The following is a 25,031-nucleotide window of genomic DNA, read 5'->3' on the forward strand; positions in this document are numbered from 1 at the left end:
GACCAGGCAGCGAACTGTGAGTTGGATCAATGACGCAGCATCGTCACCATCGCCGTGGTAACGGGGAGGACCATCACTCATAAATGATGCAACAAACTGTTGCTGGTGTTGGTTTTACTCCACTGGTTGAGCGTGTTGGTCACATGGAAGATCCGTTTTGGAGCAGATGTTCTTCATGTTGCTCCTAAATGTCAGTGGGAACGCCTGGAAGCTATTAGCTGGTGCTAGTATGTGTGTGTGTGCATGTGTGTGTACGTGTGTGAGTGTGTGCATGTGTGTGTGTGTTCAGAGAATCTGTGCTGCACTTTCTCATCAACTTGATAACGCTTCGGTGACATCTCCATCAGAAAATAGCCGAGGTGCCAATTAAATTGAATCTCATCCACATCAGATAAGCAGTACAAAATACACAATATAAAAAATAAACTTGTTTCCTTGGTGGAGGTAATTGCAATCATCTTGTTAAATGAGAACTATTAGAATGTGGATTGCATGTCAACATTCATTCTACCGCTTATCCTCACGAGGGGATGCTGGAGCCTATCCCAGCTGTCTTTGGGCGAGAGGCGGGATCCACCCTGGACTGGTGGCCAGCCAATCACCCATACCCTATTTTTGTAGTTACAACCTAAATAAGTTGTTTTACCTTTATTAGAGCTCTCTATATAGGAAATAACACCCCTATAGTCAGCTTTATACTTGTGTCATTCAATATAGTAGATGAACGAAGAATAAATAAGTCATTTAAGACATTCATTCATTTTCTACTGCTTTTTCCGAACGAGGGTCGCGGGGGGGCTGGAGCCTATCCCAGCTGTCTTGGGGCGAGTGGCGGGGTCCACCCTGGACTGGTGGCCAGCCAATCACAGGGCACATATAGACAAACAACCATTCACACTCACGTTCATACCTATGGACAATTTGGAGTGGCTAATTAACCTAGCATGTTTTTGGAATGTGGGAGGAAACCGGAGTACCCGGAGAAAATCCACGCATGCACGGGGAGAACATGCAAACTCCACACAGAGATGGCCGAGGGTGGAATTGAACCCTGGTCTCCTAGCTGTGAGGTCTGCGCGCTAACCACTCGACCGCCGTGCCGCCCAAAATAGATATTAAAATATTAAAAACAAGAAGCAAAGCAATAAAAGTATTAAAAATAAAAGCAATTAAAATAAAAAGAAAGAACTAAAAGACACAGGACCATACGACTAACTCAGAGTTAAAAGACACAGAATAAAAGTGGGTTTTAAGACGAGACTTAAAGCTTTCGATGTTGGGGGCCTTTTTTACTTGGGAGGGGAGAGAGTTCCAGAAAAGGCTCGGTCTTCGCTGGTCTTAAGTCTCGTCTTGGGCACCCCAAGTTGGAGCTGGCCCTCGGACCTCAGTGACCACGCTGGAGAGTAAATTTAGATGAGGTCCGAGATGTATTTGGGGGCCAGCATACATACAGGCAACATACAACCAGTACTGCCAATAGACTTCTACACCGCTATGTACATCTGTGTAATACTTTGTTTTTATACTCAGTATAGTTACTCCAGACTCCATTCACTGTGCAATATCAAGGCTCTAAATACAATATATGAAGTTCTATGTGAAGTATTTCTATAATGCCTCATATTAACTCACTAGCAAGATCTCATAGTGTATAGACTGGTCATATACATATTTATCTCGTTTCATATTATCTGCATACTGTATTTGTATATAACTCTGGGTAAAACTGTTGATTTTGTTAATACTTGATTTGGTTGTTTATATTGTTTATTTTTTTATATTGTGTAATTTGTACTGCTTAACTGATTCTGTACTCTTGCTGCTGTGAAATGTAAATTTCCTCACTAAATATATATAAAGGCATATAATGAAGGCATATCTTATCTTATCTTATCTTCTATCCCGCCAAAGAACCGCACTGTTGAGGCTTCAAAAAGGTTGTGGTTTTCAGGTATCCTTCAGGCCTATTGATCCTCAATGCTACCTTATATCGCTTAAACATCAGAACCTCTTTTGCTTTTCAACAAGGCCTGCCGTCTGCCACACGGGTGCTCCCCTCCAGCATCGTTTCCTCAACGGGGGAGGAAACGGGATTACGTAATTAAAAGGTCTTTCATCTGTGGCGAGGCTTCCTCCGCCTGGTCTGTTGCGGATGTTTTATCAGCTCACGTTGCTTCTCATCACGTTAGCGTAATGTGTTTAGCGTCCTACACTCGAGTGGCTACAGTCACCATCACAGTGGAGGCGTCCAGAACGCTTCATTCATTCATTTTCTTCCGCTTTTTCCTCACAAGGATCGCGGGGGTGCTGGAGCCTATCCCGGCCGTCTTCAGGCGAGAGGCGGGGTCCACACTGGACTGGTGGCCAGCCAATCCCAGGGCACATATAGACAAACAACCATTCACACTCACATTCATACCTATGGACAATTTGGAGTGGCTAATTAACCTAGCATGTTTTTGGAATGTGGGAGGAAAGCGGAGTACCCGGAGAAAACCCACGCATGCAAACTCCACACAGAGATGGCCGAGGGTGGAATCGAACCCTGGTCTCCTAGCTGTGAGGTCTGCATGCTAACCACTCGACCGACGTGCCGCCTCCAGAAGACTTTCCCATAACAAATCTTATAAGGAGAATAATCTGTTCCGGGGTCAAACTGTGGCCATTTTTTTAAACATGGCGTGAAAGTGTTATCGCTAGCTTGACTGAAGGCTTTGTATGTTTGCAAGTTTCTCCCTGAGAAAACCATCAATGTCAACAAAACATTTTGCGGCCAAAAGGCAGAGACGGTAGCTAACCATCGCACAAAAGGTTGGACTTGTAGACATGCTGAAGGAATGTAGAAGTTATGTGACTATACAGCAACATTACGTAATACAGTAAATGAATCTGAAGGAGGACTTCAACAGTATGTTTTAACAAGGATACAAAAACGCTACAGTACAGCGGAACTATTTGTCAATATTTGACATTATTTTGTATAATTACGATGATGTATTTTTATTTTATTTGTTGTTTATTTGTCTATATGTGGCCTGCGATTGGCTGGTGACCAGTCCAGGGTGTACAGTATCTGCCCAAAGGCAGCTGGGATAGGCTCCAGCATGAATACAAAATGAATGTTTCAAGACTTGACTTATGACTATCAATGCAGCCTGTTTTGTGTTTGTTCAGGTTTTGGTGTTGGGGCTGGTCGCAGCTGGGATAGGCTCCAGCATGAATACAAAATGAATGTTTCAAAACTTGACTTATGACTTGTCAATGCAGCCTGTTTTGTGTTTGTTCAGGTTTTGGTGTTGGGGCTGGTTGCAGCTGGGATAGGCTCCAGCATGAATACAAAAGGAATGTTTCAAGACTTGAGTTAGTGTCAATACAGCCTGTTTTGTGTTTGTTCAGGTTTTGGTGTTGGGGCTGGTCGCAGCTGGGATAGGCTCCAGCATGAACGCAAAATGAATGTTTCAAGACTTGACTTATGACTTGTCAATGCAGCCTGTTTTGTGTTTGTTCAGGTTTTGGTGTTGGGGCCGGTCGCAGCTGGGATAGGCTCCAGCATGAACACAAAATGAATGTTTCAAGACTTGACTTATTGTCAATGCAGCCTGTTTTGTGTTTGTTCAGGTTTTGGTGTTGGGGCTGGTCGCAGCTGGGATAGGCTCCAGCATGAATACAAAATGAATGTTTCAAGACTTGACTTATGACTTGTCAATGCAGCCTGTTTTGTGTTTGTTCAGGTTTTGGTGTTGGGGCTGGTCGCAGCCGGGATAGGCTCCAGCATGAATACAAAATGAATGTTTCAAGACTTGACTTATGACTTGTCAATGCAGCCTGTTTTGTGTTTGTTCAGGTTTTGGTGTTGGGGCTGGTTGCAACTGGGATAGGCTCCAGCATGAATACAAAATGAATGTTTCAAGACTTGACTTATTGTCAATGCAGCCTGTTTTGTGTTTGTTCAGGTTTTGGTGTTGGGGCTGGTTGCGGCTGGGATAGGCTCCAGCATGAATACAAAATGAATGTTTCAAGACTTGACTTCTGACTTGTCAATGCAGCCTGTTTTGTGTTTGTTCAGGTTTTGGTGTTGGGGCTGGTCGCAGCTGGGATAGGCTCCAGCATGAACACAAAGTGAATGTTTCAAGACTTGACTTATTGTCAATGCAGCCTGTTTTGTGTTTGTTCAGGTTTTGGTGTTGGGGCTGGTCGCGGCTGGGATAGGCTCCAGCAGGAATACAAAATGAATGTTTCACGACGTGACTTATATGACTTGTCAATGCAGCCTGTTTTGTGTTTGTTCAGGTTTTGGTGTTGGGGCCGGTCGAGCATCAGCCTTCAGGTCGCAGCGTGTCAGGAGCTCTCCGTGGTGCTGATTCCAGCATCCTCCAGGCCGCCGCGTCAAACACTCATGCACCCGGGCTGCTCCTGATATCTCTGAACAGCAAAAAACAACCACCACCTCCTCCGCATCCAAGATGGACGACGACGGACGCTACCGGGACAACCGATCAGACTTCATTCGCGGCGCCAAGGACATCGCCAAGGTGGCCAAGAAGCAGGTGGGCAAGAAGGTGGGGCGCGGCGTGGACAAAATGGCCGATGAGTACACCCGGCGTTCCTACAAGCGCTTTGAGGAGGAGGAGGACGACGACGACTATGCCGGCGTGCCAAGCAACGACGGCGGGTACTACCGCAACGACAGCCGTGCCAACGATGACGAAGGCCACAGTGACTCCACCGAGGGTCACGACGAGGACGACGAGATCTACGAGGGCGAGTACCAGGGCATCCCGCGGGGAGACTCCTCGGGTAAAGCCGGCGGTATGGACGGGGTGACGGCGGCGCAGGCGCAGCAGTTCCGGGACCTGTCGGCGTACGAGGGCGAACGGCGGAAGGACCAGGAGGAGCTGGCTCAGCAGTACGAGACCATCCTGCAGGAGTGCGGACACGGGAAGTTCCAGTGGACGCTCTACTTCGTCTTGGGGCTGGCGCTCATGGCTGACGGCGTGGAGATCTTCGTGGTCGGCTTTGTGTTGCCCAGCGCCGAGAAGGACATGTGTCTGTCGGAGCCAAACAAGGGCATGCTGGGTAAGATTTACACGTATTACCTTTTCTTCTGCGCTCCCTGCACACGCCACTATATTAGGTACACCTGCATCCAATAACATCCACTCAACATCCTCTTCCTCCTCTATGGTTTATGTGTCATGGTCTCCTCCTCCTCCTCGTGACGTGCTTACACAACATGGCTGACTCATACACGAGCACGAGCCGCAGTCGCCTTGTCACATCATTCTGAGGGTCCTTCCATCCACCCTCGCTTTCTCACTTTAAGACTAAATAACTGGAGCTTCTCCAGACACATACTTGTTGCCGGGCGGAATTCTTCAAATGCAATAAGGACAACAAAAAAATAAAAAAAACATATGATCGTCACTGCCACTCCAAATTGTCCATAGGTCAGCTGATCCCAGCTGTCTTGGGGCAAGAGGCGGGGTACACCCTGGACTGGTGGCCAGCCAATCACAGGGCACATATAGACAAACAACCATTCACACTCACATTCATACCTATGGACAATTTGGAGTGGCTAATTAACCTAGCATGTTTTTGGAATGTGGGAGGAAACCGGAGTACCTGGAGAAAACCCACACATGCACGGGGAGAACATGCAAACTCCACACAGAGATGGCCGAGGGTGGAGTTGAACCCTGGTCTCCTAGCTGTTAGGCCTGAATGCTAACCACTCCTCCACCACCGTGCAGCCCAGCATAAATCTTTGTTTTTCTAAACTTAACAAGCCACAAACTTACCACTTCCACACTGGATGCGAGAAGAACCCACGCATGCACGGGGAGAACATGCAAACTCCCCACAGAGATGGCCGAGGGTGGAATTGAACCCTGATCTCCTAGCTGTGACGTCTGCGCGCTAACCACTCGACCGCCGTGCCGCCCTATATATTTATAATAATTTGACATAATTATTAATTGTTTTTTAATGTAATGACTACCAGTGTTCCAGTTATACAATCGTGACTCAAATTGGGGAAAATTCTACATAATCTGCAGATCTGCAAAAAAAAGTGTTTCATCTCAGGTCATGAGGTCACTGACTGTCTCCATGATTCTGTACTCCTGCGAATCAACACATCCTTGTGATTGACAGGTGTAATCATGGAAGAAAAAGAGCGTGAGGCCGATGATAAAAATGTGTTCTCGCCAGCGCGGCTTGAAGTGCTCTTTGAGTCGTCCTTGTCGACGCTCAGCATGGTCGTGATGGCCGACCGACCTCCAGCATCAAAGATCCTCGCACAGGGAGAGTGCTCTCTTGCAAAGAGGAGGGGAAACTCTTTTTCCTATTTATAGCCGCCTCCTCCCCCCCTTGTGTGCACAACCCTGCAGTGGGACACGCATCTTTTACAAACACACACACACACACACCCTGCAGCCTTTTGGGAGCGTTGTCACAGACGCGCCAAAGTCCTTCCCCGTATTCTCTCTCTCTCTCCCCTCCCCCCACTTCCTCCTCGTCCACATCCATGCCTTCATCACCCTGCTCCTGTCATCACTGATTTCTTGACTATTTGTTTTGCCTCAAATGAATGAGGGGGGCAGGAGTGTTGATTTATTGTTAAAGATGCTCTTACAAAAAAATCGCTGAGAAACTAGTAAAAAAGGACATATTTTTTTAAGTTGTAATATTATGAGAAACAAACAACAAATAAGTTTAGGTTGCGGAAAGATTTATAATGGGGTGCACGGTAGTCGAGTGGTTAGCGCGCACACCACACAGTTAGGAGACCAGGGTTCAATTCCACCCTTGGCCATCTCTGTGTGGAGTTTGCATGTTCTCCCCGTGCATGCGTGGGTTTTCTCCGGGTACTCCGGTTTCCTCCCACATTCCAAAAACATGCTAGGTTAATTAGCGACTCCAAATTGTCCATAGGTATGAATGTGAGTGTGAATGGTTGTTTGTCTATATGTGCCCTGTGATTGGCTGGCCACCAGTCCAGGGTGCACCCCGCCTCGCACCCAAAAAGACAGCTGGGATAGGCTCCAGCACCCCCGCGACCCTCTTGAGGAAAAGCGGTAGAAAATGAATGAATGAATGAGTAAAAAAAAGCTGTCAATTCATTTGAAATGACTTAATTGTAATTAACCACATTGTGTCTATAGTTAACTCATAATTAATCACAATTAATCACAGATATAAATCAGTTTCTATCTATATAGTTTTGATTGTATACAATCTATAATAAGTAGGGGTGTAAATGCTAATGTACATATTTGTCGGTGCAAAAGTCCAGGCTTGTACTGTTGGATAGTGGCTCTGTATTCATTGTATTCATTTAGTGTTGGTGTCATTTGTTGTTGTTCCTGTCATTGTTTTGCACAATCCATAATAAGATAAATCAGGTGGCTATAATGTATATTACGTGTGTGGTGAAAATCTTTCCCGGTGACTAGCTTGTGCTCTGCAATTCAAGCCTCCAAATAGCTGCCCTCAGCTTTGCCTGCCTGTCAATAGCACCTCCTAGACCTGAGGTGGGCTAGCTTTTTGACTTGTAAACATATATTTAACACAGATGTTGTGCATTGTTTGATTTCCTTACTCAATCCATTCCATAGTTTGATTCCACATACTGAAATTCTATGGCTAGCATAACGTAGTCCTAGCATAGAAGTGTTTCAAATGTACTTCTTCCCTGAGATCATATTTCTCCTCTCTATTGGATGACATTTTTAGCTAATTGCTTATTTTTAGCCTTATGCATTATTTTAGCTGTTTGAAGATGAACTATATCAGCAAGTTGACGTATTTGTCATTTTACAAATAAGGAGTTAGTATGTTCTCTGTAGGCGGCATTATGAATTATCCTTACTGACCTTTTTTGCAGTACATTTAGCCAGTGAAGATTGCTTTTATAGTTATTAGCCCATATTTCCACACAATAAGTAAGATATGGTAGAACCAGAGAGCAATAAAGAGTGTGGAGTGATTTCTGATTGAGAACAAATTTTGCTTTTTTCAATACTGAAATATTTCTGGCCACCTTATGTTGTATATTTGTAATATGAGGTTTCCAGCTCATATTTTCATCTATTGTGATCCCCGGAAATGTATTTTTGTTCACCCTTTCAATGTCCACACCGTCTATTTGTATTTGCTGGTGCGTTTCTGCTTTCTGCTGTTACCAAACAGCATGATTTTAGTTTTATTTAGGTTCAAGGACAATCTATTATCATCAAACCATCTTTTTAGTGTGACCATTTCTTCTTCATTTGGTCTGTACTCCCTACAGAACAAAAAGCAGTGGTATCATCCACAAATAATACCAGCTTTAAGTCTTTGGTTACTTTGGAGATATCATTGATGGACAAGTTGAACAATTGTTGGGACAGTTGCTACGCTTTTTTTTAAAGCAGCAACTTGAACGTTCAGTTCTTTTAAAGTTTGTATCAAAAAAGAACTTTCCGCTGTAGTCCAGTGATGACTGCTCGCCGCCATTTTTAAAACACAGCATGCCCTGAAAGAACGCACCCTGACAACTTTCCGATTGAGCAGGTACAAGATACCTCAATCGGATTGGGGAAAGGAATATTCAACCCCTGTGAATCCGATTATATATTCATTCGGATTGGCACTTTTCTTTGGGAACGAGGTGTATACAAAGGTTACATTCTTTCCGTTTGAGAAAATAACCCAAATGGAATAGGAATATACGGGTCCATGTAAACGGGGCTGGTGTGAGAAAGACACTACTCCAGATGAACGTAGCAAGCAATATGGGAGAGGGGGTTGCTGAAAGGGTGATGGGTCCTCCACCCCCACCCCCACCCATCACCCTTCATCACTCTCACCAGTCTGCAGCTGGTCACTGTGCTCGTCTGTCTGTCGTCACATTGCTGCAATGCGTCGTCTCACTGCGTCTCTCTCTCTGCCACTGGAACACATGCATCCCACACACCTCCTATGAAACACAAACACATGCTAGTATGCTAATATGCATGGCTGCCGTCACAGAAGAGAGCATTTACTGCTCTCCATCCACGAGGAGCGTGAAAGTCATCATCTTGGCACTGACGCTTTAGGATGCTCAACACTCATTACAAAATAGGGAGGCTGGTGATGCAAGAGGCCGTTTCAAATCAAAACAATATTGTGTTGTCTTTGTTGTCATGGAAACCTACCCTGATTTTCAGCTTTTCAACAGCCAAAAAAGTGGTCAGAGTTGAGATGTCGCAGAAGCATTTCAACGCCAGTGTCACAATGGGACGCTTTTTTCTCTTTATTAGCTCACGGCGACGCAGGCTGCTGCTCAGTTAGCGAGAAGGTTGTTGACAGGATGTCAATGAGGCCAGCCGGCGTGTGTGTGTGTGTGTGCGAGCGAGCGAGATCGCTCTCTCACATCGCATGGCCACAGACGGTGAGATGATAGATGGCAGCTAGGATGAGGGAGGCAGAATGTGAGCCATGCTAAATGACAAAAGAGAGCTGTTTGTTTCTATTAGTCACTTGTCACACCATTGTGTGACACTTCCGATGTCCACTTCCTGACTCCTGACTTTAGTCTTGGTGTTGGCAGCCATTAGCCTCCTTTAACTTGATTTCCTCAATCTTAAATGAGTCAGATGTCCTACGCTAGTGTATCGTCCAAAAGAATTTAGTATTCCCTCGTAAGAACACAGCGTTTTGTTTCTGTAGCTTTAATGCTAATAGCTTGTGCTTGTTTCCGACAGTGTCAAGGGCGTGCTGGAGCCTATCCCAGCTGTCTAAGGGCGAGAGGCGGGGTACACCCTGGACTGGTGGCCAGCCAATCACAGGGCACATAGAAAAAACAACCATTCACACTCACATTCATACCTATGCACAATTTGGAGTGGCAAATTAACCTAGCATGTTTTTGGAATGTGGGAGGAAACCGGAGTACCCGGAGAAAACCCACACATGCACGGGGATAACATGCAAACTCCACACAGAGATGGCCGAGGGTGGAATCGAACTCAGGTCTCCTAGCTGTGTGGCCTGCGCGGTAACCACTCGTCCACCCGTTTAAATATTAGGAGAACAAAATTTATGAAGATTAGTTAGGAAGAAAGTTGAACTATTTGGAAATGAGTTGGAATTCTTGTCCCTCCGTGAATCACCTGGTCTTCGGCGGTCAAATCTGTTTCTTGGGACATGGCCCGGACGCCTCCCTGGTGAGGTGTTCTGGGCATGCCCAGCCGGGAAAAGGTCCTGGAGCAGACCTAGGAGGGATTATGTCTCACAGCTGGCCTGGGAACGCCATGGTGTCCTCCCGGTGGAGCTGGAGGAGGTGGCCGGGGACCGGGAAGTCTGGGCTTCCCTACTGAGACTGAAAATGGATGGATGAAGTTTTTGTCTTGAACTACCTCTAACTTCAGGACACTAGTTTGAGGCCCCCGCCTTGATATGAAAATTTAATGTTAGTGCGGCCCGTGCAAGTTTGATATGGATGCTGTATGGTATCATGTACCCAGAAAAAATGATTACGTTTGATTAATGTTCATGTTAAAGGTTAAATAACTGTTAATAGTTATCCTCCCTATCCGTGTGGAAGTGGTAAGTTTTTGGCTATTTAAGTTTAAAGGAAATAACTTGGAGGCTACCGTTTAGGTCGCTAGCTCTCTAGTTTGCGAGTTAGCATGTGTCTCAAGACCCTGCAGTTGCGCAATATGTTGTAAATAAAAAGAGTATAAATGTGACTATAGTCGTGTTTTGTCATGTCTACAGGGCTCTAATAATGCTTTGTTCATTTTAATCTGAAAAAAATCATTTGTCTACCCACCAACTATATGTGCTTTCTTAAGTTTTTATTATTTGCTGTTTTATTATTATTATAATATTTATTTATTATTATATTTATTTATTACTGATTGATTGATTTTCTTTATTCTTGATTTGTTTATTTATTTTTCATCTTATTTTGTGAAGAAAAAATAAAAAGTAAGATATTTGAGAACAGTGGAATGTTTTATCAGAGCTTTTCTTGTAGAAAATTGGAACCAAAGCAAATTTTTTTTTTTTTTTTTTTTAATAAATACGTTTTTTGGGTTTTTTTTTTGAAAACCTGATGCAGCCCAGTCTCACCCAGATCCTAGCTCCAGTGCCCCCCAAGTAAATTGAGTTTGAGACCCCTGTCTTAGGATATCTACATTTGCAAAATATCAGGTGGTCCATGCATGGTTGGACCTCCAAAATAACTGTTCTAATATCAACAAAAATATGGCTGACCACATTTTTTGTTCCATTGCACTGCACTGCAGAATTTAAAGAGTTTAGCCTCCATGCTAGCCACAAAGATGCTCCGCCTCCTTTCTACCACTGCGCCACTGTCACTTCCTTGGATATTTCCTCCTGGAAACCACATTTTGCTTCCTTGTCTACTGTCCTCAGGTCTGATCGTATACCTGGGAATGATGGTGGGGGCCTTCGTGTGGGGCGGCCTGGCAGACCGCATCGGCCGGCGGCAGACGCTGCTCATATCTCTCTCCATCAACAGCGTCTTCGCCTTCTTCTCGTCCTTCGTCCAGGGTTACAGCTCCTTCCTTTTCTGCCGCCTGGCCTCTGGTGTTGGGTGAGAACTTCGGTGTCACTGATGCCTCCTGCTGGCTGTGAGGGAAACTGCAGCCAATAGTGAGATTGTGTTGTCTTTTTTCATCCTAGCATTGGTGGCTCCATCCCTATAGTGTTCTCCTACTATTCGGAGTTCCTGGCTCAGGAGAAGCGAGGAGAACATCTCAGCTGGCTCTGCATGTTCTGGATGATTGGTGGCATCTACGCCTCGGCCATGGCCTGGGCCATCATCCCTCACTATGGTGAGGGACTCCTCTTACTTTGACCTTTTGATTTATGTTCTAATGTTGATGTTTTTTTCTGCAGGTTGGAGTTTCCAGATGGGTTCCGCCTACCAGTTCCATAGCTGGCGCGTCTTTGTGTTGGTGTGCGCCTTCCCCGCAGTGGCGGCCATCTCAGCCCTAAGCACCATGCCTGAGAGCCCCCGCTTCTACCTGGAGGTCAGCCTTGTGCACATCGTGAACATGTTGGTGGCCCTTGTTCATGAAAAGTAAAGTGCAGCACATTTGTGTCCTGGCCCAAAATAACATCCATGATGAAAAAACTTTGAAGCTTCTCCTTCATGTGTAGGCAAAGAGTTCATAGGGCTCACTTCTAACAAATCAAATCAAATTAAATCAACTTTATTTGTAGAGCACTTTTCCTGCCAAGACATGCAGCACAAAGTGCTTTACAGAATTAAAAACAATTGCCACAATTAAAAGGAAAAACAAATACTAAGAAAGCCCCTCTCTTCCACCCTCCACCCCCTCCATCGGGGGACCAGCCCCTTGAGGAAATACTGGAGTTAAAAGAGCATAAAATAGGATAAAAAGATAAAAACGTTTAAAAATATGAGTTCAAAGCCTGATTAAAAAGGTGTGTCTTTAATCTTTTTTAAAAATATCAACAGTCTCCACATTCCTGAGGCTCTCCGGCAGGCTGTTCCACAGGTGGGGGCCATAGTGGCTAAATGCTGCCTCACCGTGGGTTTTGGTTCTGGGTTTTGGTATTGTTAAAAGGCCAGTGCCGGAGAACCGGAGGACCGCAGGGTCCACGGGGGTTGATATGGTAAAAGCAGATCAGATAAATAAGAAGGTGCAAGGCCGTTAAGACATTTAAAAACCAGTAAGAGAATCTTAAAATCCATCCTGAAGCAGACAGGGAGCCAATGTAGCGGCTTTAAAACCGGTGTAATGTGCCCCCGCCCTCTGGTCCTCGTCAGCACACGTGCGGCTGAGTTCTGTAATATTTGAATATTTAAAATACTTTTTTTGGTAAGACCAGAGAGCAGGGCATTACAGTAATCTAAAGGACAGGATATAAAAGCATGCATTAGCACCTCCGTACTGGCCTGAGAGAGAAACGGGCGGACTCTGGCTTTGTTCTTAAGGTGATAAAAACCTATTTTTGTTATATTTTTAATGTGGGATAAAATTTAGCTCAGTCAAAAATCACACCCAAATTTTTAACTGATTCAGCTGGTTTAAGATCCTGTAGTTTTGGTAAAAGTTTCTCTCCCTGGCCTTCAGGACCTAGAACTAAAACCTCAGTTTTGTCCTGGTTGAGCTGTAGGAAGTTAAGACTGGGAACTGGCGCTCAGACAGTTGCCCCTCAAACGCCCCAAATTTGCTCGATACTTTCTGAGGTTAACTTGTACTGTGGCAATGTTAAAGCATTTAATGTGTTTATTTCTGACCTGTTGTCGCTAGGCAGACTTCATAGGAAAGAGCAGAAATCAGAAGTTGGAGAGACCGCCTGAAAGATAACAAATCCTGGTTCTCATACTTGTTGCTGAGGTTGTAGGTTGAAGTGTATGGTTGAACATGTTTCAAAGTTAAATTCTTCCAAGTACGACCTTCTATCTGAAGGTACCATTCTGGCCCCTGGTAGGCAAAGTCCATAGTCCTCACACATAACCAACAGGAACAGGAAGTTGGAAAGACCAACTGAAACCCAACAAGTCTTGGTTTTTGTACTTCCTGGTGCTGTAGAGCAAGGGTCTCAAACTCAATTTACTTGGGGGCCACTGGAGCTATGGTCTGGGTGAGACTGGGCCGCATCAGGTTTTCCAAAAAAAACCCAAAAAACGCATTTATTAAAAACAGAACAATTAACAAATCTTGCTTTGGTTTTGATTTTCTACCAGAAAAGCTCTATAATAATAAAACGGCAAATAATAAAAACTTAAGAAACCACATATAGTTGCTGGGTAGACAAATGATTTTTTTCAGATTAAAATGAACAAAGCATTATTAGAGCCCTGTAGACATGACAAAACACGACTATAGTCACATTTATACTCTTTTTATTTACAACATATTGCGCAACTGCAGGGTCTTGAGACACATGCTAACTCGCAAACTAGAGAGCTAGCGACCTAAACGGTAGCCGGTAGCCTTCAAGTTATTTCCTTTAAACTTAAATAGCCAAAAACTTACCACTTCCACACGGATAGGGAGGATAACTATTACGGTTATTTAACTTTTAACATGAACATTAATCAAACGTAATATTTTTTTCTGGGTACATGATACCATACAGCATCCATATCAAACTTGCGCGGGCCGCACTAACATTAAACTTTCATATGAAGGCGGGGGCCTCAAACTAGTGTCCTGCGGGCCACATTTGGCCCCCGGGCCGCGTGTTTGAGACCCCTGCTGTAGAGGTATACGGTTTATGCTGTGAGTTACATTCTGACCTTCTGTCCGAAGGTTTATTTATGGCCCCTTGTTCCTCGCCAGAGTTCACAGGGTCTCACTCATGGCTGGCCACATTGGCCAATGACAGAGAAGCACCCGGTGTGGCATTGTTAATTCCACATTTTCCACTGTTACTGTGTTTCTTTCTCCAGAACGGGAAGCACGATGAGGCCTGGATGATTCTGAAGCAGGTCCATGACACCAACATGAGGGCCAAAGGTTACCCAGAGCGGGTTTTCTCTGTAAGTCTCCATGCTGCCCATATATTTCATCATATATTTATTGATTTCATGTAAATGCTTATATTTCCACACAGGTGACCACCATCAAAACTGTGAAGCAGTTGGATGAGCTGGTCAACCTGGGTGACGGCGCCGCCTGGCACGAGAAATGGAGAATAAAGCTTACCTCGCTTTTCCATCAGGTGAATTAATTCTGTTTTTGAAGCTGTGGATGTGTAATGTTAACATTTTGTTGTGTATGATCCCTCAGGTGTGGAGCAATTTCCAGACGGTTTTTTCCCCTGAGTACCGTCGCACCACATACATGATGATGGCTGTATGGTTCTCTATGTCCTTCAGGTGAGGAACAAGCAAAATCTTGGCTGATATTTTTCGGTGTCATAGAAGGTTTTGTGGTTGATAATGTTGGAAAGTCCACAACCCAAAATCATGGTGGTAGAATTTGGAAATTTGAAAATCACTTACCATGCATGAAAAGCTCATCCAAGCACTCCTTGTGCAGCTACTACGGTCTGACGGTGTGGTTCCCCGACATGATCAAGTATCTTCAGAAGCAGGAGTATTCATCACGTACCAAAGTCTTTGTCAAGGAGAAAGTGGAACATGTCACCTTCAACTTCACCCTGGAGAACCAGGTCCACCGCCAGGGACAGTACTTCAATGACAAGTGAGTCAGTAATACAATCACAAAATCGTTCCTTCCTTGCATTCTTTCCTTTTCCTTTTTTTCTATTGTCTGGATTTGTTTTGACAGGTTCATGAACCTGAAAATGAAATCTATGGTGTTTGAGGACTCGTTGTTTGAGGAGTGTTACTTTGAGGACATCACCTCCAGCAACACCTTCTTTAAGAACTGCACCTTCATCGCCACCCTCTTTTACAACACAGGTAGGAGACTATGGAAATACTTGATTTCAAATAAAGTTCAATAAATATTGAAGCCTAACAGGGCTCTACATTAAAAACAAAAATGACTTACCCATGGGGAATCCTTAAGGTGAGAACTACTTGCCTGAACTTGCCCCATGTAAAATGAAAAGACCACCATGATGATATCATCTCATTTTTGTGGCATCACATGAGAATCTCAAATGTTAAATGATTATCATTTATTGTGGTTGTTTTCCTACATGGATCATGATTAAATAGATCAAATTGTGGAGATGTATGCTAACATGGCATGCCATACTACCTTACACATGGTAGTCGTAGTAAGCAGTGATATTTAGAAGTTGTGCACCACAATGAAACATTATTGAATAGACACATTTGTGTACTAGTAAAGTGTTTTGAATCCAGAAAAAAATGCTTAATGGTCAAACAATCATTTGTGAAGCAAAGGTGAGAAAAATCCACAGAGAAATGGAAGCGCTAGATTTTGTAGCTTGTGCAAAATCAGCACTTGGTATTGGATCTAATGGGTGGTGTTTCATTGTGACCACTTCAAATTGTCACAGCAATGTGATTCACTCACCTGTGCCATCATTTGATTTGCTGCCGCTAATAAAATACTTGTTTAGGAGGCACTGGTTCATCACTTTTTGCTCTTTTCCTTCACAAGTTGTTGAAGAATTAGACCATGTTGGCAGGGACGCCATGATAGATGTTTTCCTAGTCAAACCATCGCTCATTGGTTGGACGAGGGAGGCAGAATGTGAGCCATGCTAAATGACAAAAGAGAGCTGTTTGTTTCTATCAGTCACTTGTCACACCATTGTGTGACACTTCCGATGTCCACTTCCTGACTCCTGACTTTAGTCTTGGTGTTGGCAGCCATTAGCCTCCTTTAACTTGTTTTCCTCAATCTTAAATGAGTCAGATGTCCTACGCTAGTGTATAGTCCAAAACATAGCCTGGAATTTAGTATTCCCTCGTAGGAACACACAGTCTTGTTTCTGTAGCTTTAATGCTAATAGCTTGTGCTTGTTTCCGACAGTGTGTGTCTCCAATTTATCCACTTTTGACATATACAGTTATCCAGTTCCAGACCCGACTGTGATAAGTGTATTTCTGGGAAGTAGTCTTAATAATATGAGAAACAACCATTCACACTCACATTCATACCTATGGACAATTTGGAGTCAATTAACCTAGCATGTTTTTGGAATGTGTTTGTGTTCTTACAAAGAACACTAAACTCATCACACACCAACTTAACACTCAAAAGGTATAATTATGAAACCAGCTCAACCGAATCATTCATTCATTCACTCATTTTCTTCCTCTTTTTCTCACAAGGGTCGCAGGGGTGCTGGAGCCTATCCCAGCTGTCTTCATTTGATTTGCTGCCGCTAATAAAATACTTAGGAGGCACTGTTTCATCACTTTTTGCTGTTTTCCTTTGAAGTTGGTGAAGAATTAGACCATGTTGGCAGGGACGCCATGATAGATGTTTTCCTAGTCAAACCATTGCTGATTGGTTGATCGCAAACAAGAACGAGTGTGGGTAAAACACAGACTGTGGACTGCGGACCGCCGTCTAAATAAACGATTCTGATTGGTCCATTTCAAGATTTGCAAGGATTGGTTTGCAAATGACCACCGGAATTACACAGTCCGTGTTTTACCAACACCCAACAAGAACCGCTTTTAAAAAAACTCTTGGCAGTATGGCATGCCAAAGTGCACTTGCCCGACGGGAATATCACTGATTGGATTTACTTGCCCCAATTTGGTTTTAACTTGCCCCGGGCCATCGGTACATCGTTATTGTCGAGCCCTGCGCATGGCGCATGCGGAGGTAGATGCACCTACTGGATGTTGACAGTTCCTGAAACAACAAATTCATATAAAAAAAACAACATCAGGAAGAACTTGCATCTGTTACTGGAGTACCCTTCTGTTTAGAAGCCACCAGCCACCATGGTAGGGTACCTGGTTGTGTCTTCTCTGCTCAACACAGCAGACGATGTCTTGGTGATGACATCATCTTGATGACATCACAACGGCACTCTCTTGACATGAGCGTAGAGCTCTCATGTCGCTACCAGTCAAAGCCGCCAGAGGAGTTTAATGGTTGTACAATTATCGTGGATTGTAATTGTACTGTGGAAGTAGTGCACCCATGGTACAAGACGCTGCTCCAAAATGCCAGTGTTGATTTTGGGTACCCTTGTTGGTTCTGCGGTGACCAAGGCTGCTGGCCAGTACTGGGGTTCTCCATCATCTGGGCACTGTGTATCAGTTTTGGAGAAACTCTTTGTGAGCCCTCCTGATGCAAATGTGGAGAATTGGGCGGCAGAATGTCACTCCATCGACCCAGATTCTCCTTCAGTAACCCCTCAACTTTCTGAGAGAACCCAAGTGCACCCTCTCAATGCAAATTTCCAGAATCGAAAAGCACAAGACTGTTCGGTCGACCAATATTGGTTGACCCCTCCCGCTGATCCCAACCTGGGGGAGTTCCTCTGTGTCACCTACTCAGATGCACCACAGGAACCCACTTCAGATGAGGAGATGTTTTGGGGGAAGGCAGAGTCTCATCAGCCACATGTGCCCCTTCCCATTTTTAAAAAGTTGTCCAAAAGGGGCGAAAACTTTCTTTCTACACTTTTCAACACCTGTTGGAGAACGGCAAGTCCGTATTGGGGCAGGCTGATGACTACGCCTCAAGTCCTCCACTTCACTAACTGGCTCAAAAAAGTCTCTGCGCCCCCATGCCAGATTATCTTCCGTCATTCTGTTACTATTTCCTTACAACTGCAAAGAGTGGCGTTGGGTTTCCTCCGATCCGAAGTGGGAATCTTTTTGTTAAAGCACGAAAAGCTTGTGATTGTCTTTTTGTTCTTCCCGTCTTCTGTCATGCTGCCTCTCTTCTATTCACTCCCTTGAGATACTCAAATCCACACCTTTCATCCCAACACTGCACCTGAACAACTGACTACAGCACTAAATGCATTACACTTGGGATTCTTGGCTTCATTTCATCAGTCGGGATTTGAGGTCCTCACATGCTCACCAAAGCTGTGGTCCATGACAGAGTGGTGCAAAATGTCCCTTCTGTAGACTGTGGAGCACCGTTTCAGGCAGACTTTCTCCAGAGTCAGGGCCCTACCAATCATTCCACTGATGCAAAACCAAGGTATTGGGTCTTGTCTCCATCCATTCATGAAATGTATCCAGGTCCTGGTTGTTGGGACAGTAATTGGGACAGCTCTGATGGAGTGTGTCCTGGATGTTCTCTGGGGTATCCTCCAGAATGGACAGACCCCAAAAGCTGTAGGAGTGACCTCAACTGGTTGTTTTTGAGCAGCAACTCTAGACTTCCTCCTGGATGCCCAAGTTCAGTCTTGTCTCCTCTACCAGACAAATTATTCGTCCATTGAGTCTAGATGAGAGGACATCTTGGGATCATATAGAATCACAGGACCTGGATGTGCCATTGTTAGAACTTCTACTTTTCATCAGACGACAAGAGGGACAGATACACCGTGTATGGACCACTAAGGAATTCAAATCCAATTACTGACAAACTGATACTGATCAAAATCTCTTGTGCCTCTTTTTACAATTGGACTCAAACCCCTAAAGGACAATTGTATAAATGTGTTTACTTTAATATGTAGCTGGTTGTTGGAAAATAAACATGTTTGCATTATCTTTATACAGGCTTCAGCAGTCTTTAGCATATTTGTATTTTTATATTGTCAGTGTCCAATTTGGACACAACTTGACCAGAACTGGTCAATAGCATCTAAGGCATTACATTCACCCAGCAAGCTAACTAGATTCCACAAATCTACACTGGTCCATACTGTGTTGGTTGCTATGGCAAGACCTCGGTGTTCAAGACGCGGAATAGAAACAATATGCGTACAAGGTGTGTCAGAAACGTTCCAGGACTGTTGATAGCACACTTGGATGTAAGGGGCATTGTCCACTCCAAGGTCCCGCTAGAGACGATCAATCAGCACGTCAACAAAGAGATCCCACGGCATGTGCTTGGTGTTGCTAGCTGATCACTGATACCCGTCCGCTTCTGGATCGATTTTAAGATTCTCTTACTGGTTTTTAAATGTCTTAACGGCCTTGCAACTTCTTACAGTAAAGTCTCGTTATATCGATATCGGTTAAAACGAATTACTACTTATTATGATACTATTTTCATTTCCGGGCAAATTTCTAGTCTTTTATGATATAATTAGTTCCGTTAGTACGATACCCGGTTATTATGATAATCCGGTTACTACGATGCCCTTTTCATCTCCCGCCAGCCAATTTGGTCTGCTTATATCGATACAAAAGCAGCTTAAATCAATCTTTGCTTAAGGATTTCAATACCAAAAAAGAACACTGCGAACGGCTGCTTCCAGTCAACTTTATTTTTCACACTTCCACCACCAGAGTGCAGCACACACAGCGGAAAACACCCGTCCCTCGCGCCTACCCCTCCGGGTGGCAACACCTTCCCTATCGATAGTTCCGGGGTGAATTATGTCCCGGTAACCGGTAATTACTACAGCGTCAGTTTATTTTTATTTACTGTAGTACAAAATTTATTGTAGTACAAAAGCATGCTAGATACGCAATCCATGAACTCAAGGAGAAAATTACATGCCATATCAAAGATCCGCCCACTTTTAATGCAGTTCGGCGCAGGATCGGATATATGGATAGTCCGGTTATATCGGTATTTTTTCCGACTCCCGAGAATATCGATATAACGAGACTTTACTGTATTTATCTGATCTGCTTTTACCATATCAACCCCCGCGGACCCTGTGGTCCTCCGGCACTGGCCTTTTAACAATACCAAAACCCAGAACAAAAACCCACGGTGAGGCAGCATTTAGCCACTATGGCCCCCACCTGTGGAACAGCCTGCCGGAGAGCCTCAGGACTGTGGAGACTGTTGATATTTTTTTAAAAAGATTAAAGACACACCTTTTTAATCAGGCTTTTAACTCGTATTTTTAAACTTTTCTTACGTTTTTATCTTAAATATATCCAGGCCCTGGTTGTTGGGACAATAATTAATGCCTTTGGCCACCTCTTCGAGTTCCATTGGGAGCATAATAAAGCTTTCCCAGGGGAGCTCTGATGGAGAGTGTCCTGGATGTCCTCTGGGGTATCCTCCAGAATGGACAGACCCCAAACACATCACGAAGAGTTGTAGGAGCGACCTCAACTGGTTGTTTTTGAGAAGCAACTCTTTACTTACTCCTGGATGGTCCTCCGGCACTGGCCTTTTCACAATACCAAAACCCAGAACAAAAACCCACGGTGAGGCAGCATTTAGCCACTATGGCTTTAAAAAAAGATTAAAGACACACCTTTTTAATCAGGCTTTTAACTCACATTTTTAAACGTTTTTTATCTTTTTAGTCCTATTTTATACTCTTTTAACTCCAGTATTTCCTTAGGGGGGTCCTCCACACTGGGGGCTGTGTCGGGTCTGCTGAGGGGTTGCCATCCTTGGGTCCCTTCGACCCGGCCGGCTGGGGTTCCTCCCTTTAATGTGGGGGTCCGCCCGTCTGTCGGAGTCAGGGGGCCCGGGTGTTGGTCCCCCGATGGCTCCTCCCAGTGTGGACGGCCCCAAAGGTGGTGTTTCCTTGATCCTCAGTACCATGCCATGTCTCCCTACTGTGTGTGATTTTGTGTGTGTGTGTGTGGGTGTCTAGTATGGAGGGTGGGAGGGAGGGGCTTTGTTCGTAATTGTTTTTCCTTTTAATTGTGGTAATTGTTTTTAATTCTGTAAAGCACTTTGTGTTGCATCTCTTTGCAGGCAAAGTCCTCTACAAATAAAGTTGATTTGATTTTGATCCATCTGTGCCCCATCCTCAGATCTGTTTAAGTACAGGCTCATCAACAGCAAGCTGATCAACAGCACCTTCCTGCACAACAAAGAGGGCTGCCTGCTGAGTGACATCAGTGATGAGAACAACGCCTACATGGTGTACTTTGTCAGTTTCCTGGGCACCTTGGCTGTGTTGCCTGGCAACATCGTCTCGGCGCTGCTCATGGACAAGATTGGACGACTCAGGATGCTGGGTAAGATCATCAAAAGTTGTTGTTTTCAAGTACTCACGTGTTGAAATGTCCTCCATTTTTGACTGTTTTTCATTACCAGCCGGATCCAGCGTGATTTCATGCGTCAGCTGTTTCTTCCTGTCCTTCGGCAACAGTGAGTCGGCCATGATCGCGCTGCTCTGCCTGTTCGGAGGCATCAGCATCGCCTCCTGGAACGCCCTGGATGTGCTGACTGTGGAGCTGTACCCGTCTGACAAGAGGTAGCACAAACACAATGCTCCTTGACACCGGTGGCATGCTGTGATGCACACTGAACTACGACTGTTTGGTCTGGATGATGCAATTGAATATGTCAATTATTTCATTTAAAAGACAGTAACGCTACTTGTTGAAACAGTAGTCTAACTGTGTTATTCTGCAACTAAAAATCCGATTTGAGCTCCCCTTGTGGTTACTTGAGGTAAATAGACGGACATTAATAGCTATTTTATTTTTTTGTTTTGTATTTTTTTTTCAATTCTACTATATTGTATTTCTTTCTGTTACTTATTTGGTGTTTAATTCATCCAAACAATCAATTGTTCTCTCTGCGTCATTTCAGAACCACTGCATTCGGCTTTCTCAACGCGCTGTGCAAACTAGCCGCCGTGCTTGGCATCAGCATTTTCACCTCCTTCGTGGGCATCACCAAGGCCGTGCCCATACTCTTCGCCTCGGGGGCACTGGCCGCCGGCAGCTTCCTGGCCCTCAAACTACCGGAAACGCGGGGTCAGGTGCTGCAATAACCTCAGAGTACTGCTATACTACTCGATGGGGGGGAGATGAGGAGCGTGGGGTTGGGGCTGGCGAGTGTTTTGGAACAACAGCTTAAGAGTCCCCTGAATTCCGCCTTCATAACCCCTTTATTCATTTAGCATTGATAATTACTTCAGAAATGGTTCATTTCTATTGTCCATTGAAAGCACAACCACGGTATTGTACATCCCCTAACCATCCCCTACAGTTGTGTTGGAGAGTGTTATGCATGTGTAAGTTTATGTATGTATGTAAATGTACCAACATTTGGAACCTTTTTCTTGGTTTTATTGCAGACGGCACATTTATTCCGTGCTTCTGCCAACAGAACATGTTAACATTTGGAGCAGGATAATCAAGAAGATATACAAATTCATGCAAAGGCCTCAACTCTTTCGGCCCTTTTCCACTGCACGGTACGGGCTTGGCTCTACTTGAACGCGTCAGTGCGAGGAGACACGCTAACAATGGAGGAGTGTCCTGTCATAATGAGACTGAAAATGGGGTGCTGCAGCCAAGCGGAGACTTTGGAGCGTCATTGCGCTGCAACTGGGTAAGCTTGGATTGTCAGCGTTGTTGGTCATTTTAGCCATGTGCTCTTAAATGTTGAATCTCCTCAACAATTGTATGGTGACCACAGCCGTGTCCAAACACAGAAATGATCCAAAAAAGAAAATTACAGCAGCTGCCTATTAAGGCAGAAGGTGCGGGTTTGAGACGGGGTGACCGCTGCCGAGGGCCCCAATTTGATCATTTTTGTGTTAGGAGAGCATCCAGCGGTGGTTTATGATGCCAATATAAAAACCTGCGAGTAGAGCCGTGCTGAGTAGGTACCGTTTAGTGGAAATGTTTATTACTAGTTTGGGTGGTAGTAGTGCAGGCTGTTGTAAAATATGTAAGCGATGACAGAGACACAAATATATACAGTAATAATAATAATAATGACCTGTGTGAACTGAATGTTGATGTAAATGTCAGCGTGCTTGTAGTGCAATATTGAACCCCCTCCCTGTGCAATATTATCCACTTTTAGCCATTTCCGTCTTCAGTCTGTTTTGGTCTCTCATCTAAAACCCAAACTCTGCTTTGGGTTTTTAACAATAAAGAGTGGCTGCAATTTTGAGGGATCATTATGTGTACATGTAGCTGGACACAACAGGAGACTCACTGCCAAGGGCTGACAGTAATAGCACAGGGTAGGTCAAATGGGAAAAACAAAACAAAAAAAAAAGACAACTGCATTGTCTCTGAATGAGCCGGCAAGCGTCATTGTCAATGTTCATACCTGAAAAAACAATCATCCCAATGTCAGACAAAAAAAAAATATGTCTTTAAGTCCAAACTGCCATTTTATAGGATAGCAGCCATAGGTAGTATCGACAGACTAGCGAGGCAGCCCATTGCACTAAATGTACGCATGTACATGCACAGCTAATGAATGCCTAGACGGGTATGGATGCGACCTTGCCTGGCGTTTTAAGGGGGAAAAAAAGTGCACAAACTCTACCAAAACATTTTGAAACATTGGACCTTTCCAGTCTTGTGAAACAGCTCTTCCAGGATAATGACTTGCCGGTTACATTTTGGACCCCCCCACCACCTCCGAAATCCATGTTTCTATGCGTGTGCCATGCCTCCTTGCGTTAATTCTTGCCAAATATTTTATACGGCCTGAGTTTACACATGACGCACCATCGCATCTCTGTTATAGATATGAAAATATGTAAATACAAAAAATAGTAACAATAGAGTAATAATAACCAGATATAGCGCTTCATACCTTTTTAGTGTCGTTGTCAGTCTTTTTAGGTTCAGAGTCATGTGACCTCTGACAAATAGGAAGTGGATGTCAAGAGGTTGTTTGGTTTTTTAAAAAAAAAAAAGCACATTCAAAGTGTACAATGGAAGGCAAGGCTGTTTGTTGTCCTGTGTCACTTACAACAAGGTAACTGTCGTTAATACTAAATGCTGTTTGGAAAAAAAAACAACAAAAAATGCATACACTTGTCTGAGTGACTCAGATCGTCTCTGGTAGATGCAGCATATCCCAACTTATGTTACAGGGTTTGTTTTGTACAATTCACCGGTTGCCGTGGCATCTGTCAATCACAAAAGCAAAAACGCTAACAAAGCAATAAGTTGTTGGGTGTTTTCTTGTTTTCCTTTGAGGCTTTTTTTTGAAAGACGTGATAAATACATTAAGATGGCCTTGCCCTCTTTAAGGATAACATCTAAATGTCTCAAGGCTTCTGTCAATAATTGCATTGCCATAAATTCAATGTAACAAAAGAATTGCTCACCTTTGTCAGTGTACCGTGCTGTAGAATGTGTAGTCCATTGTAAGCATAGAAACTGTGTGTGGAATCATTAAATATTAAAGAAAAACACCAAGATGTGTAAATTCTGTATGTTGTCTTCTGATTGTGTGTATTTTATATATAAAAAAAGATGGACTAAATTAAGTAAACACTGTACACCAATGTTAAATGATAATTAAGAATCAATTAGCCCAAAGTGCGACTTTCTGTTTAAAGAGGTGTGTCATATTTTTCTTACCTTTATTTTCTTTCGCTTTTTAACCAGGTTTGCACTTGTGGCGCAATCAACCCTTTAGCATCACAATGAAAGAACACAAAAATAAAACTTACCATGAAACGAACATCTTTTTGTCTTTTCTCCTCGCTTTTTAAATTATATAACTTGTTGTGTGCAACGAGAAATTATTACATAAACAGTAAAACAGTAAATACAT

At 43.9% G+C, this 25,031-nt stretch overlaps 1 protein-coding gene across 1 annotated transcript in view; it reads left to right on the forward strand.

Annotated features, from left to right (window-relative positions):
• Positions 1-24,934, forward strand: part of sv2a (synaptic vesicle glycoprotein 2A) — a 30,830-nt gene extending 5,896 nt beyond the window's left edge. Inside the window, exons 2-13 of the mRNA XM_058054067.2 lie at positions 4,291-5,076; positions 11,410-11,590; positions 11,680-11,831; positions 11,896-12,029; positions 14,426-14,515; positions 14,590-14,697; positions 14,766-14,854; positions 15,018-15,182; positions 15,270-15,403; positions 21,299-21,505; positions 21,585-21,744; positions 22,086-24,934. Of these exons, the coding sequence (XP_057910050.2) occupies positions 4,464-5,076; positions 11,410-11,590; positions 11,680-11,831; positions 11,896-12,029; positions 14,426-14,515; positions 14,590-14,697; positions 14,766-14,854; positions 15,018-15,182; positions 15,270-15,403; positions 21,299-21,505; positions 21,585-21,744; positions 22,086-22,269 (2,217 nt within the window). The 5' untranslated portion in view covers positions 4,291-4,463 and the 3' untranslated portion in view covers positions 22,270-24,934. The remainder of the gene's footprint in view (positions 1-4,290; positions 5,077-11,409; positions 11,591-11,679; positions 11,832-11,895; positions 12,030-14,425; positions 14,516-14,589; positions 14,698-14,765; positions 14,855-15,017; positions 15,183-15,269; positions 15,404-21,298; positions 21,506-21,584; positions 21,745-22,085) is intronic.
• Positions 24,935-25,031: the final 97 nt, after the last annotated feature.

The sequence above is a fragment of the Doryrhamphus excisus genome, linkage group LG5 (assembly GCF_037039965.1).
Source record: "Doryrhamphus excisus strain RoL-2023G ecotype Guam linkage group LG5, RoL_Dexc_Guam_v1.1, whole genome shotgun sequence".
Classification (NCBI taxonomy): domain Eukaryota; kingdom Metazoa; phylum Chordata; class Actinopteri; order Syngnathiformes; family Syngnathidae; genus Doryrhamphus; species Doryrhamphus excisus.